At 39.8% G+C, this 19305-nt stretch overlaps 1 protein-coding gene and 1 long non-coding RNA gene across 11 annotated transcripts in view; one reads left to right on the forward strand and one right to left on the reverse strand.

Moving 5' to 3' along the window:
• Positions 1-2495: 2495 nt before the first annotated feature.
• On the reverse strand, positions 2496-10857 carry LOC116078224. Of its 2 annotated transcripts, XR_004113458.1 has the most exons (4): positions 10457-10857; positions 8903-9024; positions 7844-7986; positions 2496-4260 (listed from the first exon to the last, which is right to left on the reverse strand). It is a non-coding gene; the product is annotated as an uncharacterized LOC116078224 (long non-coding RNA). The 2 variants fall into 2 exon arrangements; XR_004113457.1 differs by lacking the exon at positions 8903-9024.
• Positions 10664-19305, forward strand: part of LOC116078217 (zinc finger protein 54-like) — a 12740-nt gene continuing 4098 nt past the window's right edge. The window contains exons 1-4 of one of the 9 annotated variants that reach the window (XM_031353255.1): positions 10664-10706; positions 12744-12834; positions 16310-16401; positions 18344-18470. In XM_031353255.1, the coding sequence (XP_031209115.1) occupies positions 16393-16401; positions 18344-18470 (136 nt within the window). In that variant the 5' untranslated portion in view covers positions 10664-10706; positions 12744-12834; positions 16310-16392. Of the gene's footprint in view, positions 11008-12743; positions 12835-16181; positions 16209-16309; positions 16402-17285; positions 17383-18343; positions 18471-19305 lie in introns of those variants that run through there. The other 8 variants (XM_031353253.1, XM_031353257.1, XM_031353254.1 and 5 more) reach the window with 8 other exon arrangements.

Here is a 19305-nt window from a genome sequence, read left to right on the forward strand (position 1 = left end):
CCATAGCTTGGAATTTCTCTCTAGGAGCCTACCTTACCAGAGCTAGCACATTCCTTAGGCTAATAGATAGTTCACAATAGTTAGAAATCTTTTGCATACTAGAGAGTAATGAAGGGCTTCCACTCAAGGACATTAGCTAGAAGTGTTAGGTCAGAACCCTAGTCATTGCCTCCAGCAAAACCATAGAATTAGCATAGGAATACCAAATTAGCCCCATCAGGGAGAGCTCCACTCCTCTTCCTTCTGCTTCACACCTGGCTACCAGACTCCACTGACCTTGATGTTCGGTTACTTACCTATGTGACCTCAGTCCTGCTCCTCTTGGTGTAACCCCGCCCACCTACGTGACTCTTGTCATCTGCCCTGCTTGCTGTATGGTATTTAAGCCTGAATTTCACCTTGTACAAATACATCCAGATTCAACACACCCTTGTGTCTCAAGTCTGTTTGTCACCCGCCGACTTATTGCCCACCTGACCAGAATTCTCATTCCATGGAAATTGGGGTCCCCACAACGAACCTGGTCCGCGGCAGATATCCACAGATATCTACCAGCCTCTGCCTCCCGAATGCTGTGAATAAAGGCATGCTCCACAATGCCTCATTTGTTTTATATTTTCAATTTTGAATTTATTATATTTCAAAACTTTCTTATCTTCCTTTTCTCCTGCCAAATCCTCCCAAATAACCTCCCTGCTCTTTCAAATTCATGACCTCTTTTTTTTTCATTTATTGTTATTGCATAGATATGTGTCTGATGTAGAATTCCATAGAATCATTGTATCTAAGGTAAACATCAGAATGAAGTTATTTTCTAGAAGTACTTAGAACTTGAAGAAATTAGTGTGAAACTGATTTTTTTCTGTGATGTATATAGTTATTTTTCTGAAGGAGCTATACAATCTTTGCATGACTTTGCTTACAAGATAATCCTGGCACACCTGAAACTTCTTGTATTATTGGGTAGTGAAAACAATGTACCATAAGGTCTTAGGTGGCACAGGTTTGGTGCTTTCCTTCACGAAACATATATTAGATCAAGGGTTTTGGCATGAAGAACTTGGCTTACATAGATACACACACACAACTTTTCTGTAACAATAAATATGATTTTGCATGGCTATCCATGTTCAGTCCTCAGAAGCTAGATGTCCCTGTTGCCAGCAAGGCTTTAATTCATCCTTGAGTGACACTCTGTCTTGAGTAATGCTCTGTCTTTGATTGTCCCATGTAACTCAAAACAACCACCTATGTATATACATATATTCCTAAATAACCTACTCAGTCCATATAATGTTACTTGTATCTATGTTTTCAATGCTGGACATTTGGTATTGAATAACCAGTTGGTATGCTTTCTGGTGGAGAATATTCTGTTCCCAGCATTCCTCAGTTGCCTGTGGTAATCTATGTAGAATTCGGACCTTGTGGGCTTTTCTCCATCCACTTTGGCATGTCCCTTGTCCATGGTTTTCTTCATCTCACATTTGGGAATGCATGTTGGTGAGAATTTATAGACACAGCTTCTGGCATTATTAGGTGTGATGGCTATACTTGGTTGTCAACTACATCTGGATGGAATAAACTATAATACAAAATTGAAGGGCACACCTGAGAGATTAGTTTTACTTGTTTGGGGGGGGGGGTGATTCAACTTTTAGTCCAGACCCTATAAGTATAAAGACACAGGCCTTTGATCCAGATCTTGAAGGGGAAGGCACAGGCCTTTGATCTAAATCTAGTACAGGAAGATATAAATTCAATCTGGCCACACCTTCTGCCAGAAGCCTACATAAGGACAGGGAAAGAAAAAACTTTTGCTGTTGCCCACTTGTCCTCATCTTGCTAGAACAGCCATTCCTTCATTGAAAATTGAGCCTATTTCTTTGGGATTCCAGAATATACTGAAGATCAGCTGAGACACCCAGGCTTGTAGACTGAGAACCTACTGGATTTTTGGCTTTTTGTTTTCATGCCATCCATTGTTGGAGTAGATGGACTACAACCTCTAAGTCATTCCAACAAGAATTTTTATACGTATATATACATGTACACAGAGATAGATTCATTCTAAAAGTTCTGTTACTCTGAAGAACCCTGACTAATATTAGGAGACACAGTCTCACACCAAACTTCATAATCTACTGGCTCTTACCATCTTTCTGCCCTCTCTTCAAATATGTTACTTGAGCCTTAGACGCAGGAGGTTTTGATTAGAGTACCCACTGTGCCTGTGCTCCAAAACTCTGCATTTTGATTAGGTGTGTTTTTTTCATAGTAGCCTCTGACTGTTGAAAACAGAAGTTTCTTTGATGAAGGGTAAAGACTAAGTCTGAGCCAGGCAGTGGTGGCACACGCCTTTAATCCCAGCACTTGGGAGGCAGAGGCAGGCGGATTTCTGAGTTTGAGGCCAGCCTGGTCTACAGAGTGAGTTCCAGGACAGCCAGGGCTAGACAGAGAAACTGTGTCTCGAAAAAAAAAACAAAGTCTGTGGGTACAAGGAAAAATGTTTAGATATTTATTAGGGATTACGCGGCTTTAATAAAGTGTTAGTTGTTGTTTCTCCTTCAAGATTCATCACTTCACTAGCACCGAGGAAGTACCTAGATTTTCAGGACAAGTCATTTACCATTTGTTAAAAGTGTCTTAATCCAACTAGAAAGCCTGATAGTTACCACCAAGTTGAGCCTGCCACTGTTGTAGTTCAAGAGTTGCCACTTAAACCATACAAATACTGATCTCAATTAAGCAAGAATAGTTTGTTGAATGCACACCTTGATACTGAACAGTCAGGACCACCAAAAGGACTCAGAAGCCTAATTTTTTAGTAGTCTGCTCTCAGATTAGGTTTTTTTATAGGAAAAAAGTTCAAAAGTTTAAAGGGCAAGGAGGGGGGAAGTTGGCTTACTAGGTAAAATATTATCACCTAACCTGTAAGCTGATTGGTCCTGAGTAAGGTAAAGTGGTGGTGGATGTGTAGTGAACAGGGGAACTGAGATAACACAGATCGAGTATTATATTTTGGCTTATTAGTAGCATTCTTCAGTGTCAACCAGAAAACCACAGTGAGCTCATACATAGGTGCAGGAAGGGCTGCCTAGTAATATGTTCTGACTCAAGTCGTTTTAGACATACAGTTTATATTTGATGGGTCCTACATAAAGCTTTGTGGAATTTCTTTAAGATTAGCAAACCTCATACAGAACATTCAGAACATACAGAACAAAACAGGATATGTGATCAGCCTGTCCTTGAGCCAAGTCACTTCTCTGTGTCAATGACTGGCAGGCATGTTAGAGCAACAAAATAGTAGCTGGCAGACATGGAACAAGATGGATACAGCTACATACCCAGGTAGGACTGTTTGTAAGATTCCTTCTTTGAAAGCGTGCATGCTGATTCTGGTATCAAAAAAGCTATTCCTCAGGGAGGAGTTTCCTTTATTTTATGGTAGAATCTTAGAAAAGTCATCATCACAGAGTTCATACTGGAAAGAGACCTTATGTATGTAAGGAACGTGGTAAATCTATTCCTACATGCTCAGTTCTTAGAACACATCAGACAGTTCATACTGGGAAGAAACCTTGCAAATGTAGGGAGTGTGACAAATCCTTTACCCAGGCCTCACATCTTGGAACACATCATAGAGTTCATACTGAAGAGAAACATACTGATCTAAATAATGTAACATAGCATTTATTCAATATTCCTCATACTTACAAAACCCAACAGTATACATAATAGAAGCATAAGGAAAGCAAACATGGGAAAGCCTTTAATGAACTTTATATTTCACAAAGTATGACAGAATTTATGTTAAAAATCAAATTTTGCAAATGTAATTATGTGAAAAGCTTTTCACTTTCTGTGTTTCGTGTGTGTGTGTCTGTATGTGTGTGTTGGGAATTGAATCTCAATGCTCTGAAAGAACAGCCAGTGTTGATAACTACTAGGCCATATCTCTAGCCCTTGGGAAAAGCTGTAATAAAAACACTTCCCTTGTTCAACATCCAAAAATACACAATTCCAGGCAAGGTGATGCACATCATTAATCTCAGCACTCCGGAGGCAGAAGGAAGAAGATCTTTGTGAATCTGAGGCCATCCTAGTATACATAGTGAGTTCCAGGACAGCATGAATTACATATAGACTGTGTCAATGATGAGGATGAGAATGATGATGATGATAATGACGATGATGATGATGATAATTTGTCAACTGCACTGAACTTGACAAATCTTTTACCTAGTGCTGAAATTCCTGTTATCAAAGCAAATTTATCATGAGAGAAAACAGAAAAAATACTCAAATAAAGTCTCATCTTTCATTCAACTTTGAAATTGTTGTATTATAGTCATACCATACAAATAGTAAGAACATAAGAAATTAAATGAGACAGATAAGCTGTGTATGTGACATCATGGTCATGCTCTCACAGAACATAGAAATCACAAAGGATTCTGGGCTTGGTGGCACAGGCCTTTAATCCTAGCATTCTAGAGGCAGAAGCAGGGAGATTTCTGAGTTCAAGGTAGCAGGGTCCACAGTGAAAATTCTAAGACAGGCAGGGCTACACAGAAAAACCCCATCTAAATGAAAAGCAAACCAATAAAGAAGGAGAAATCTCTGGGGTCATGCAGAAATTCGTGCTGAACTACTTAGACTGAGAAGTATCACTCTATAAATAAAACGATATACCTGCCATGAACCACCAGTCCATGCTTGAGGAGGTAAATGAGGTTCGGGAACCCATCAACAATGGTGAGGTGGTAATTGCTCCAATCTTACACAGTGGCTTGTTCTTAGTACTTTATGAACACTTATGGATCTCTCTGCATTACCCATCTCCTGCTGCAAGAGGAGGCTTCTTTGCCCAAGCTGGAGAGTTGTACAAACTGGTAACTATTTACATGAATATTTAGATGACATAATAACAGCATGGTTATTAACAAAACTTCATTAAGTTCTGCCTTTGGACTTATAATTCCAAGACTTTGGTTTTTGCCATGGCATGAATTCATCTCTATAGCACAGGCTTCAAATTCAATCAAGAGAGAGCTTCTACTCATAAACAATCATGCCAGTATTGCACCAGTACACACATTTTGCCTAGGGGCTTGGTATTAGAGAATATAAGGTTCAAAATTGTTCTCTATCTTGCAGCCAAACTTTTGAGTTTCATTAGTGACATCATATACATATGGTGGCCTAGCAGGAACACTGGCATGATCTCTTTTTTTTTGGAGTGCCTCTGGCGCCTCCCTGACTAGTAATCCTAGGCAGGTAACTAGTACCTGGTACAGAGAGTTCCACTTAATAGTCCTGGTGCCTGGGAGCAGCATTATTTACCCATGTGGATACCTCTGTTCAAAGGTTTATATGTTATATTTCCTTTAACTTGTAAGCTAGTTGGATTTCATAAAACTTCATCTGTGCTTTTGGTTACCTGGGGCTTTCTTCCTGCCCCATCCCCAGTTTCACATTTAACACACATTACTGAATGTTCTATTCTTTTATGTCACATGTTCCATTTTCTTCTCACTATATATGTACATAAACAGACACACACACACACACACACACACACACACACACACACACACACACCTTTAACTTCATTTGAAAAATGATAGGGGCCCCATGGACAGCTCATTTGGTTTGATCTTTCAGCAGCCTCTGCTCCTCTCCAATACTCTACTTCATATTTGAACCATTCTGCCCACAGTATTCCCACTATCTAATTCCATATCACCTGTATTCTATTATCTGTCCTTTCTTCTTGAATCTCCCACTGATGGTCCATTTCTAGCTGTCTACCTTTTACATGCAGTCTTACTTCGACAAACAAAACAAAATGTTGAAGCTAAGACACACCTGTGAGAGGAAACATGTGCTGATTGTTGGGGCCTAGTTAACATCAGTCAGCATATTATCCAGTTGCTTATATTTACATCCTGATTTTACACTTTCATTTTTATTTACAAAGCTCTACAGATATGTATCACATTTCCATTTACACCAGTGTCAGTTGATGGATACCTAAGCTGATTCCATTGTCTAGACACTGAATAAAGCAGCAATGAGCATGATGGACAAGTGTTCATTGATAAGATAGAAAGTCCTTGGATTTCATGCCCATGAGTGGTTAGTGCATATCAGAGTTCTCTAAGATTTAACCTTATCATGTTGAAGGAAACCCCTTAAAAAAAATAGTGTCTTAAAAGAAAGGAAATTAATCGGATGCCTTAGGGCAGGTGAATGGAGGGGACATGAACTGTTCTTCCTTCAGAGAATCTCCCAAAGCTCAGAAATAGACAGCTTAGTACCTTCAAGAAGTCTGAAAAACTGGCAAGATTCACTAGTGACCTCCTGCCTCAAGCATATATAATCAGTAAGGACTGCTGACATTGTCAGAGAAGATGATGGCTCAAACCAGCCACAAAGCAGACACCAATCAAGCTGCCTGAACCTGATATGACAGGACAAACTGCCTGGAGGAGTTAGTGAGTGGCTTGAAAGACACACTTCCTACCTCAGGTGAGCTTCCTGCAAGCTGTGCAGTGATCCCCAGGTTTGCAGCTTCATTAGGTAACTCCCTCACAGGGTGATGCACCTGCCATTTAGTAGCTTCATGCTTCTGTCGGTAGCCCTTCACCCACACTCAAAGTCCTCCTAGTAAATATCACTGATGAGCTTTAGACATGATTCTGTGACTAAGAGTACTGTTTGCTCTTTCAGAAGACTCACTTTGCTTTCCCAGAACCCTCAAATGGGCACTCGCTATGTAGTCTCAATTCCAGGGGATCCAATGCCCTCTTCTGGCTTCTGTAAGCATGGAACACACATGGCTCACAGACATACATGCACACACAATGTCCCTGAAAAAGAAACCACATTGGCTCACCTAATTGGACTCTATTGGTTCCCAAACATTGACTTGTCACTGGTTACTTATCTGGGGTAAGTAGATATTTGTCCTTGTTTCCACAGGAATAGTGTCACATATCAATGCTGTAATTGGGTCACACAGAAGTTTTCTTTTTTTCATTTATTCATTTATTTAGGGATGGACATCTAGACTGATTTCAAAAGTGGATTCTCTAGTTTTTGATACCATAGCAGTGTGCAACCTCCGCTTTCCATATTTATAACCATTAGCTATCATTTCTATTCCTGATAACTGACACTACAGCAAGAGCAGCATAGAAGCTTAACGAGTCTGCATTTTCCTGGGAGGTGTATAACTCTTGCTGGGCTTGGCTTTAGTGTGGCTTTGTTGTGTGGTTTTATTTTTTTGCTTTGGTTTTACATTTTAATTTTTGAGTTTACCCTATCAGAGCATTTGCTTTCTCCCTTTGCTCTTCCCAAATCCTCCCAAATGCCATTCTGCTCTCTTTCAACCTCATGGCCTATTACTTATTAAATGTTATTTCATATATACATGTCTGGAGTGGAATTCTAGTAGAATCATTGTATCTATGGTAAACATCAGAATGAACAGTTGTTTTCTAGCAGCTCTTAGATCTTGAATGGTACTTCCAGTACCATAAAAGCTATTCCTCCTGAAGGGGTACACTTTACTTTGTGACAGGGTCTATCAATGTACTGACACCTAGCTGGACCCTCTATATAGACCAGGCTGAGCTTGGACTCAGGCTTTCCCTTGCTTCTACCTCCAGAGAGCTGGGTTTGAAGGCTTGCATGTAAACATAACTTTTTGGTTTCCTCCCTTCCTTCCTTCCTCCCTTCCTTCCTTCCTTCTGCCCTCCTCCCCTCCCTCCCTCTCTCTTTCTTTCTTCCTTTCTTTGTAGAGACTGGGTTTCACTGTGCAACCTTAGCTTACCTGAGACACACTTAGTAGATCAGGATGGCCTTGAAGTCACAGAGATCTGCCAGACTCTGCCTCCTCAGGGCTGCAGTTAAAGTTGTGTGCCACCACCAATCATCTTGTAATGTCCTGACCATTACCCAAGGTAAAGGAACAGCCTATTTTTTAAAAAGGAGTAACAATAGGATCTTATGTTTACTGATAATAAAGACTTCTATTACACTAAATTGAAAAATCTAATTGAAATAGGTGAGATTCCAGGACATATAACATATCAAATGTAAACAAGAAATGAATAATATTAACAAGACTACACATAGCAATGTGACTGAAGCAATTATAAAATGCCACCTCTTTAAAAAATTATTTTACTTATTTACATTCCAGCCATTACACCTCCCTGTACAGTCTCCCCCTCACAGTTCTTCATCCCACTTCTCCTCCCCCTTGCCTCCGACAGACCTCCCTCTTCCCTGAGGCCTCATTAGGCGCATCTACCACTGAGGCCAGACCAGGCAATCCCCTGTTATATGTGTGCTGGGGACCTCAGACCAGCCCATGTATGCTGCCTAGTTGGTGGCTAGTCTCTGGGAGCCCCCTTTGGTCCAGATTAGTTGAGACTTCTGGTCTTCCTATGGGTTCACTCTCCCCAACTGCTTCTTCAATCCTTCTTCTAATTCAATCATAGGGCCCCTCACCCTAACTTCAGTCCAATGGCTGGGTGTAAGTATCTGTCTGTCTCAGTCAGCTGCTGGTAGAGCCTCTCAGAAGACAGCCATGCCAGGCTCCTGTCTTCAGTCTCTTCTCCATTTTTGTCCCTGCATTCCTTTTAGATAGGAACAGTCCTGGGTCAAAAATTTTGACTGTACATTAGTAGGGCTGTCCCTCCACCCCTTCTACTGGAGGTGGACTCTTTGAGTTCCCTCTACCCACTGTTGGGCATAAAATGCCATCTCTAAAACAACTCCACGACAAGATTGGCAGGATTTTATTTCAAATAACCAATGTCAAAGTGACTTAACATTTACTACTTCTTGATACAAAAGAGCAAGACTTCCTGACTCTAACTATTACCTGATACTAGCCCAAATTCTGAGCTGCGTGGTGGACCATCCCAGGCATGGTGGATCATCCCATTAATTCTAGCATTTCAGAGGCAGAACAGGCTGATCTCAGTGATTTCAAGGCCAGCCTGTCTTGGAAAAGCAAAAACAAAAAACAAAAACAACCAAACAAACAAAAATTTAACAAACAGAAGCACCCTACCCGATACCAATACAATAAAAATGAAATTATAGACTGATGTGGTAATTTGAAAACAATGTTGAGGGGCTGGGGAGATGGCTCAGAAGTTAAGAGCACTGTGTGCCCTTCCAGAGGTCCTGAGTTCAATACCCAACAACCACATCATGGCTCTCAACTATCTGTAATGGGATCCAATGCCCTCTTCTGGTATGCAGGTGTACCTGAAGATAGAGCACTCATGTAAAATAAATAAATCTTTTTTTTTTCAATATTTTTTCAGCTGGGCATGGTAGTACACTTCATTAATAATTGTGTTACACAGCGAAAACCTTTCTCAAATGAATGAGTGAATGAATGAATGATCTCCCCCATGTTTTCTATTTTTAGTTATTTCACACTTGCATATTGCATTGGTGTGCCCACATCAAATATTGCCCAATATTTTTGATATACTTTTGATATAAAGTATGTATTCTACTCCTAAACCTCTGTTGTTTACAATTCCAACAAACCTTTCAATTGTGTTAATCTCTGTTCATATTGCCTGGGACCCACTGAGATGAAGCAGAACCATCTGTGAGACTATGTCCTAGAGCCTGATGTGCTCAGCACAGGATAACAACTAAAGGCAGTGATTCTTCTCCTACACTCTATCCATAGCCAATGTTTGAGAGGTAAAGTGAGATGTTCCACTTCATAGACTGACTGTGGTCTTGTGTGAGGCCAGTGAAGATGAAGACAGCTGCTGTTGGTGACTGCTTACAATAGTTGTATGGAGTCTAAAGAATGGTGTGTCTTAGCTCATCCCCTCCTCTTTCCCTTCTTATTTCCTAACTACCTCTTCTTCTTTGGTGTTACCAGAGCTAGAGATGGGATGGAGTAACTGACTTATTAGGACTAGAACCATATACCTATCTTATTTTTTACATCCGTAAGAGTTAAGATCTCTGCATTCAACACTCCAGAAAGGAAGAAAGAAAAAGAGGGGGAAGGAAGGAGGGAAGAAAGAAAGAAAGAATTGTTTTTTCTCACTTTGAGTCACAGAAGACTGGCTGCTTTCTGAGTTAGTAAAATGACAAGACCGCCATCTAATGGTAACAGCAGTACAGCGCAGGATGAATTTTGCCCTGGGCCAATAGCAAAGGGCCACTGAGTTCTTGAGACATCTATTTCTTTTCACAATCCAAGTTCTTTAAACGTCTCTCCCCAAGTCAAAATTTTAGGATTTGCTTTTGACTTCTCATGTTTGTGTTTTGGGAATGGGACTCGAGCTTCTGAATTTAGCCTGTGTTGTTGTTTGGTACAAAGCATGTATTCCAGCATCTGGAAGTCCAGTGGAGGTGTTAGGCTTCCACTCTTTTATCTAAAGGGTTCTGTACTCACTAGGTGGGTCAGATATCGGGGTGCAGAGTCCTACCAGATCCAGTTCTGGTCTAGCTGGCAGCAAGCATGTGGGGAGGCTGGAGGAGCCGACCGCTGGAGCTGTGAAGAAGGCAGCCTGAGACAAAGTGGGAGGGCCCGGCCTCCGCGGGGCAGGGCCACTCACCCGGAAGCGGAGGGTGCAAGCCGCGTAGAAAAGTGTTCTGAGTGGGAGGAGCTAGAGGAGTGACGTGAGCGGAAGCTGGGAAACTAGGTAAGTTGGACTGAGAACCAAAGCCGAAAGTGTCAACGGCTTGTTCAGGTCCAGAGCCCGGGGCCCCGCACCGTGGGGAACCGCGTGGTGTAGACCTGGGGTCGCAGGACAGGGTGGACTTCCGGGGAAGGTAAAACGCCGGGCAGCCGTGGGTGCCGCGCGGGGCATCCTGGGAGCGTCCACGGTCAGGAGCGCAGCGGCTGGAACCGCAACCCTGAACCCTCCCAAGTCAAAGGAGCTGCGGGGCTGGGAACAGGGCCGGAAGGGAACTGGGCGTGATCAGTTTTTCTGGTGTTCATAAGTAAGCTGGCTCTGAAATTTCACTGCCGTTGTCTTTCATTCTCGATATATCTTAGCGCATATAAACTGAGATAGCCCTGATGTGTTTTTCATTGATCATGTGATTACCAAAATATTCAAAATAGTTAGACTAGTAGAATATTTGTGTTTACCTATTGATAGCTGCAAACCAGGTCTCTTTGTTTGAGGTGTAAAGGACAAAGCTCTTTAAACTTACTAACATCCACGCTAACTCCTCTGTTAAACCCAGGACATACTTGCTGACTTGACATCCCCAGAGAACTTTTAGATATTAGTCATGAAAGAAATGGATGGAAGTGTAACTAAATCTCAGCGTATATTTGTTGTAAGTTTCATAGATATAGTTGTAAGTGTAATTTTTAAAAGTAAATTTTTTTCTCATTTATTTACCATGCATTGTCATCACTGTTTCCTCTCCTTCTCTCACTCCCTCACTCATCCTCTCCGCCACGCCTACCTCCCTTTATCCTCAGAGAAGGGAAAGCCCTCCTTGGCATATCAATAAGCAGTAGGGTTAGGCACGTCTCCTATTGAGGCTAGACAAGGCAGCCCGGTAAGGGAATGGGGATCCAAAGGCAGTCAGCAGAGTCCGAGACAGCCTCTGCCCCAGTTGTTAGGGGATCAACATGATGGCCAAATTGCATATCTGTTACAGTTCACAGTTAGAAAGGACATTATAAGCCAGCTGGTGTTGGCACAAGCCTTTAATCCCTACACTTAGGAAACTGATGTAGTTGGATCTGGGAGTTCCTTGCCACCCTGGTACACAGAGGGAGTTTAAGGACAGCTAAAACCACAAAGAGAAATCATGTCAATGGGAAGAGGGAGAAGGAAAAGGAAAAAAGAAATAAAACAGAAAAGGTTTTATATTGTATAGGATGGTACTATAAATTATCTTTCAAATAATGGCTAGCTCTTCTATATCAGAAAAAAGTCAGCACAAGTCTTTTGTCTACTCTGTTCTAGAAAACCACTCTGTCCATGAGCACAAACTATTGTTTGATTTGGTTTGGTTTGGTTTGGTTTGATTTGGTTTGGCTTGGTTTGGCTTGGTTTGGCTTAGTTTGGCTTTGTTTGGCTTTATTCCTGCGTTTTGTCTGTGGCTTGAACCCATTGTGTTCTTCTGTCTGGGCCAGAACTCACTATGTAAACCAGTCTAGACTGGAAGTCACAGAGTTACACATGACTCTGTTTCCTGAGTGCTAGCGTTAAAGGTGTGCACCAGGACTACTATTTAAACTGTTGTTTTGTATTTTGTGGTCAGTTCACAGCCTCCAGAGTGACTGTGGACTTCTGCCAGAAAGAGGGACAATGTTAGGACCCTGCGGAGAGTGCTTCATACAGAGGCTGGAGGTTGTAGAGTTATATTAGTCTGGCTTGTGTGGGTGAGAATCGTTTGTTTCAGCTGCCCTTGCTCCCCATGGTTTTGTGACAAGTTATTCTGCAAGCATGAATCCCTTTGGGAGAATAGGACTTCCATCATTTTTAGTCCAGGATAGATTTAGAACCTCACTGGTGTCTAATATTCTCATCCCAGTCATTCTGTTCCATTTCTGCGTCTCAGATTTGAGCTGTGATTGGAAGAGAGAGCTAAGTTATGGTAACTGAAAATGCCTTTTAAATATTTTCAGTATTCTGACACTGCATGACATCTACTGAGCACAGTACTGTGCTAGAAATCCAGGTGCTTGCTGAAGATCTCTTTCTTGTGTGCAGGGCTCAGTGATCACCCAGACCTGCTCACCTGTGGAGCAAGGCAAAGAGACCTGGAAGATCTAGAGACAGGAGACAGTAGCTAAGGGTCCAGGTATGTTGGAGGATTGGTGAAGGGAAGAGAAGGGGTTCAGGTAAATGTGGAAGTAGAACATGAAATCCATTGGGCTACATTCTGTTTCACTAGAAATATTTCTGGAGACTTTCACTGAGAAAAGTCTCCTCAGGACTGTATTATTGTAGAGATGAGAAGACTTTCTACAGAAGAACTGATCCTAGGAGGCAATAAAAATGTATATGATCATGCATGTGAGTGATGCTGTCCTTATTCCATGCACATCACTGATCAGGTCTACATACCAATATTAAATGGTTTTCATTTCAGTGATTTTAATATATTATAAGATGATGAAAATTAATACTTCTAGATTTAATGTTTAATGATTTTTGAAGCTTTTTGGTATTTTAGCACATTTTCTTTCTTTCTTTAAAAAAATTTATTTATTTGTTTCATGTTATGTGAGTACACTGTCACTGTCTTCAGACACACCAGAAGAGGGCATCGGATCCCATTGCAGATCGCTGTGAACCACCATATGGTTGCTGAGAATTGAACTCAGGACCCCTGGAAGAGCAGACAGTGCTCTTAACCATTGAGTCATCTCTCCAGTCCTGATATTCTCTATCTTTTAGTGTTAATTTCTCCATTCCTGAAAATAATGCCAACAGAGTTTTGATGAAAATAAGGAACTATATTTGCAGACAGATAAACTCTGCCTATCCTGTCTTCCCTTTGAGATCTCCTATTGTCTGGTGTCATGACAATTCCAAGTGGTTTCCACTGCTGTGATTGTAATGTACTATGAGATCAATTCTGTGTGTGGTCCTCTTAGCTCATGATTTTCCAGCTCTGTGCTGCTCCTTGGTACTTTCAGGATTACTTTCTGTAAAATATGCAAATGATTTTAATAGGAATTGCTTGGAGTCTTAGAGATGACAAACTTTGCTTCTAGGTGTGTTCTTTCTTGTGAAAAGCACATGAGGCAATGTGCTTTTCACATTTATGTAGCCTCTTGTTTTCTGTCAAGGTATGTCAGGGTCTGCTGTCGGATTTCCTGGCTTGCTGTTGCGTGGAAAGTTAGGAGGAGATTCAACTCAGACTCAAGGCAAGGGAATGAGCGATTCTATGGTCCTTGGTGGAAGGAACAGGGAGGCCTCTGGATAGGAAGAAATATACTGTGTAGGTGTCAGCAGTTGTTTCTGCTAGCTTGTGGTTTTGCTCCCTATGGCACTGTGGGTTATAAAAAGGTTATGCAAAATAAACTCGGAGCTGCTTCAGTATTCACTGACAGTTTGCCGGAGCCGATCTCTTGCCTCTGTATCATCTTTCTGCCTTCCCTTTCTTTAATCCTTACTTCCCCTTAGGATAGACTCCTGGCAGTGGGTTCTGACAGTCCGCATTCTGGGTTTCCTAACATGCACTTGTGATGATCAAGGACTTTGTGTTTGTTTTTGTTTTTTAAAGATTTATGGATTATTTATTATATGTAAGCACACTGTAGCTGTCTTCAGACACACTAGAAGAGGGCATCAGATCTCATTACAGATGGTTGTGAGCCACCATGTGGTTGCTGGAATTTGAACTCAGGACCTCTGGAAACAGTCAGTGCTCTTAACCCCTGAGCCATCTCTCCAGCCCCCAATCAAGAACTTTGTATCTAGGACCATTTTATCATTTGCTAATACTGTTTATTTTATATTTTAATACTTTTGTCTTGATTTTTTTCACTAGCATGATTATGACCATCTCATCTTTACGTCAGTCCATATTCATGGCATTTAAAAAAAGATTCCTTCTTTCTCAGTATTTTGTATTTTTAGATATAAAATAAATTTTTTATAGAAAATACACTTTAATCTCTGCTGTCATTTTTTTTGAATGCCGTCATCTGTTTATATGTTTAGCATAGGGCATATTATCTATTTACATTTCAAGAAATTGAAAGAAATGCATTTATTGTTTAGGAATTTGAATGTAGATAGTGTCCAGAGAAAGTGGGAACCTCTGTATATTACATTATCCCATGACCTACACTAGAGCTTTCTTTTTTAAAGATTTGTTTATTATTATAAATAAGTACACTATAGCTGTCTTCAGACATACCAGAAGCGGTCCGTCAGAGCCCGTTACGGGCGGTTGTGAGTCACCATGTGGTTGCTGGGATTTGAACTCATGTCTTTCAGAAGAGCGGTCTGTGCTCTTACCCACTGAGCCATCTCACCGGCCCCACTTAGAGCTTTTTAATATGTGCACATTCAGCCTTCCAGCACCTGTTGAGCATGGTCTGTTTAATCCATGGGCTTCTTTATTGATTACATTATTATATAGGTCTTTTTGGTGGATGGGTTTGGTAGTATGACTCTTGATTTTCTTGACAAGCTTACAGTTATTTTACCCTATTTTCTTCTGTGTTTATGTCTTGCCTTTTTCCATAATTATATCCCTGCCGCGGTTTTTTCGGTTTTCCCCTTCAAATCACTTTTTCCTGTTATTCCCCTCTCTATTATTCCCCGACATCTCACCAAGGTCTTGCTTTCCTTTCTGGTTACTGCAGTTACTCCAGGTTGTGACCTCACATCTGACAGTTTGGAGCTGGGAACTTCCTATGAGAGAGAACATGCAATGTCTGTCTTTCTGGGTCTTGGTCACTCCATTCAGAATCATCCTTTCTAGTTCTATCCATTTACCTACAAATCTTTTGATTTCAATTTTCTTTACATCTCCATAATATTCCATAATGCATATTTACCTCATTTTCAGTTTCCATTCCTCAGATAAGGACATTTAGGTTGTTTCCATCTTGTAGCTGTTGTGAATATAGCACCAATGAACATGAGCAATCATGTATCTCTGGAGTAGGATTTGAGTGTTTGGAGCATATGCCAAGGAATGGAATTGATGTGTCGTGTGCTACACTTATGTAACATGAGGATTTGTTTATTTAATTGAGGATTCTCCATCTTGATATCCACAGTGGGCACATTTTTTGTTCATGGGGTTTTCATTCCCAATGTTTTTGTTTTCTGTGTTGCTGCTTTTTGGAATATTGGTAGGATTCTTATTCCTTCTCTGAGTTAGTTAGTGTTTTCCTGTCTTGCCCATAAATGATCACTTCCCAGTTCTCCTGTATTTATCTAGTCTTCACATGCAATGTATTATTTCTTATGTTCTTATGGATAACTCTTCTCTTTTACCTGTGTAAATTTTGCATCTAATTTATTATGTACTGTGCTGCTTTAGGGAACTGAATTTTGTTAATTTGTAATGATCTTGAAATGCAGTTATGTCTCCATCAATTTAAAGAAACTTTTTCTAAGTGCAACAATATAGTTGATGTTGATTTTCTCTCTAAGTTTTAAATGTCTTTTCATGCTCTTCAGGATTTGGGATTGCTGATTGACTATCAGGTAGTATTCTGTTGCTTGGGTCTTTTTATGTAGTTTGAAACTGTTCTTTAATAGCTTTCAGTATTAATTTTTGCTTTTCTTTTTGACCCCTTGTATGAAAGCATCACAAGCTGGCGATCTGTTGTACCTTAAAGAGAAATTCAAAGAAGAGAAACAGAAAGAAATAGCTGATTCGCCAGTAAGCATGTCCCAGGTCAGTGGTCATGTACACTTTTTTTTCTAGAAATGTATCTTCAAACATTGCAAACCTTTAATTTTCTCCTTCTGATAACTTGCTTTAATTTGATTATAAAACATGTTGGAAAGACATACAAAATCAAACACTGAAATTAACCAGACTGAAAGTCTATAGTACTGAATGAAATTATATGTGGTTATATTTGGTCATTGAGAATTGTTTTTTCCAAGTCAGTAAAGTATTATGTTAGAACTTTGATGAAAATTACATTAAATCTTTAGATTGCTTTTGGCAAGGTGGCCATTTTCACTATGTTAACACTACCGATTCATGAGCATAAGAGATCTTTCCATCTTATGATATCCTCTTTTATTTCTTTCTTCAGAGACTTAAAGTTCTTATCATATAGGTCTTTTACTTGCATGGTTAGAGTTACACCAAGATATTTATATTATTTGTGGCTATTGTGAAAAATATTGTTTATCTGATTTCTTTCTTAGCCCATTTATCATTTATATAAGAAAGGTGTACTGATTTTTTTCCTTTTTTTGAGTTAAATTTGTATCTATCCACTATTCTGAGGTGGTTATCAGCTGTAGTTCTTTGGTAGAGTTTTCGGAGTCACTTATGTATACTATCATATATATCATGTTTGATACTTTGACTTCTTCCATTCCAGTTTGTATCCCTTTGATCTCCTTTAGTTGTCTTATTCTTCTAGCTAGAAGTTCATGTACTATATTGAAGGGGTATGGAGAGAATTGACAGTCTTACTTTGTCCAATTTTAGTGAGTTACTTAAGTTTCTCTTCATTTAATTTGATGTTGTATCTTGGCTTGCTGTACATTGTCTTTATTGTATTTAGGTATGTTCCTTGTACCTCTGGTCATTTCAAGACTTAAAGTGAAGAGGTATTGGATTTTGTCAAAGGCCTTTTCAACATCTAATGGGATGATCATGTGGATTTCTTTGTTCCAAGACTTTTAAAATGAAGAGGTACTGGATTTTGTCAAAGGCCTTTTCAACATCTAATGGGATGATCATGTGGATTTTTTTTTTCTTTCACTTTGTTTATATGGTGCATTGCATTGATGGTTTTTGGTTTATTGAACCATTCCTACATCCCTGGGATGAAGCCTACTTGATCATGGTGTTTTCGATGTGTTTTTTGAATTCTGTTTGCAAGTATTTTATTGAGTATTTTTGGATCAATGTTTATAAGGGAAATTGATATGAAATCCATTTTTGGTTTTTTGTTTTGTTATTGTTTTCAGTCAGTCTGTTGTTTAGGTATCAGGGTGACTGTGGTCTCACAGAATGAGTTTGGCAATCTTCAGTTTCTATTTTGTAGAATAGTTTAAGGAGTATTAGCTCTTTGAAAGTCTGGTATAAATCTATGCTTAACCCATCTGGCCCTGTCCTTTCTTGGGTTGGGAGACTTTTAATGACTGTTTCTAATTCCTTAAGGGTTATCAGACTGTGTAGACAGTTTACCTGATCTTGCTTCAACTTTGGCACATGATATCTATCTAGAAAATCATCCATTTCCCTTAGATTTTCCAGTTCTGTAGAGTATAGCGTTTTAAAGTAAGACCTAATAATATTTTTAATTTCCTCAGTGTTTGGTGTTATGTCTCCCTGTTCCTTTCTGATTTTGTTAATTTGGATACTGTCTCTGTGCCTTTAAGTTATTAGATTGTACATTGTGATCCTATGGGACATAAAGTGTACATAACAGATAGATAATCATCAAATGTATGTCTTGTTTCATGGATATGCTTCTAAGACTATTGTATCATACTGTTTTCATAAAGGTAAAACATTCATTACAGAGTATGAGTATATGAGAAATCATCTCACTAAGTAATGGTCTTCATTCATCTACATCCCATCTCCCTATTTCCAGAGAAGCACTGTGCCCAGCATCACATTGTCACTCTGTGCATTTTTGTTTCAGGGTGTGTTGACATTCAGAGATGTGGCTGTGGACTTCCCTCAGGAAGAGTGGGAATGCCTGGACTCTGCTCAGAGGGCTCTGTACATTGATGTAATGTTGGAGAATTACAGAAACCTGGTCTCTGTTGGTGAGAACATTTTGCTTTAGGAACTATCAACTCCCTTTTTGTATGTCTTGACTTTAGTAAAAGTCTTTGTTAAAGCTCTTTTGAAACAACATGAGGATAGAAAGAGTTGGATAGTAGAAAAGAGCTCTTCATGGTATTGGATGTTTACTTTCCATTTTGCACTTTCAAGGTCTCATGGACCTTTTGTTTTGTCTCCACAATGCAATCAACAATATTTATCTTCATATCTTAAAGTTCCATGTCTATTATTATAATTATATGGTTTTAATTGAGAAAAAAAAAGACTTAAGATATGCAAACTGAGACTTCTCCCTAAATATGGTGAAAATTCTGACAGGAAATAGCAATTGGGAATCCATTCCTGGATTCTTCTACTTTGTGTTGTCTTTATGTACTGAGGAGAGAGTACTGTCTTTGACATCTGTATTCTTTCTAAAAATTGTAGCATGGGCCTTGGGCTACCTCACAAAACTCATACATTATTGTATGCAGTGTAGGCCTAGTTACCTGTCTGGAGCAAATGAATTTTCTCTGGAAGGTGGAGAGGAGAGAGGAGCCACAACTAGGGTAGGCTAGTGAATGAGCAGAACAACTGGGAATGATTTAAGTGAAAGAGAAAGCAAGAACAGAAAATACTTTTTCTGCATTCAGTTCCACTTGAAATGATTCCCAATCATTTAGCTTATTCTAATATCCTGGCCCCAGATGCATCCTGCCTGCTGTAACTGTTAGAAGATGTTGTACCTTAGTTCACCTGAATTGTGGCCACTTTTTTTGTGTGTGTGTGTGTGTTTACTCTATAAGGCTCCCAGATGTTCGTCTCTCTCTTTTTTTT

Source organism: Mastomys coucha, unplaced genomic scaffold, assembly GCF_008632895.1.
Source record: "Mastomys coucha isolate ucsf_1 unplaced genomic scaffold, UCSF_Mcou_1 pScaffold5, whole genome shotgun sequence".
In the NCBI taxonomy this organism is placed as follows: domain Eukaryota; kingdom Metazoa; phylum Chordata; class Mammalia; order Rodentia; family Muridae; genus Mastomys; species Mastomys coucha.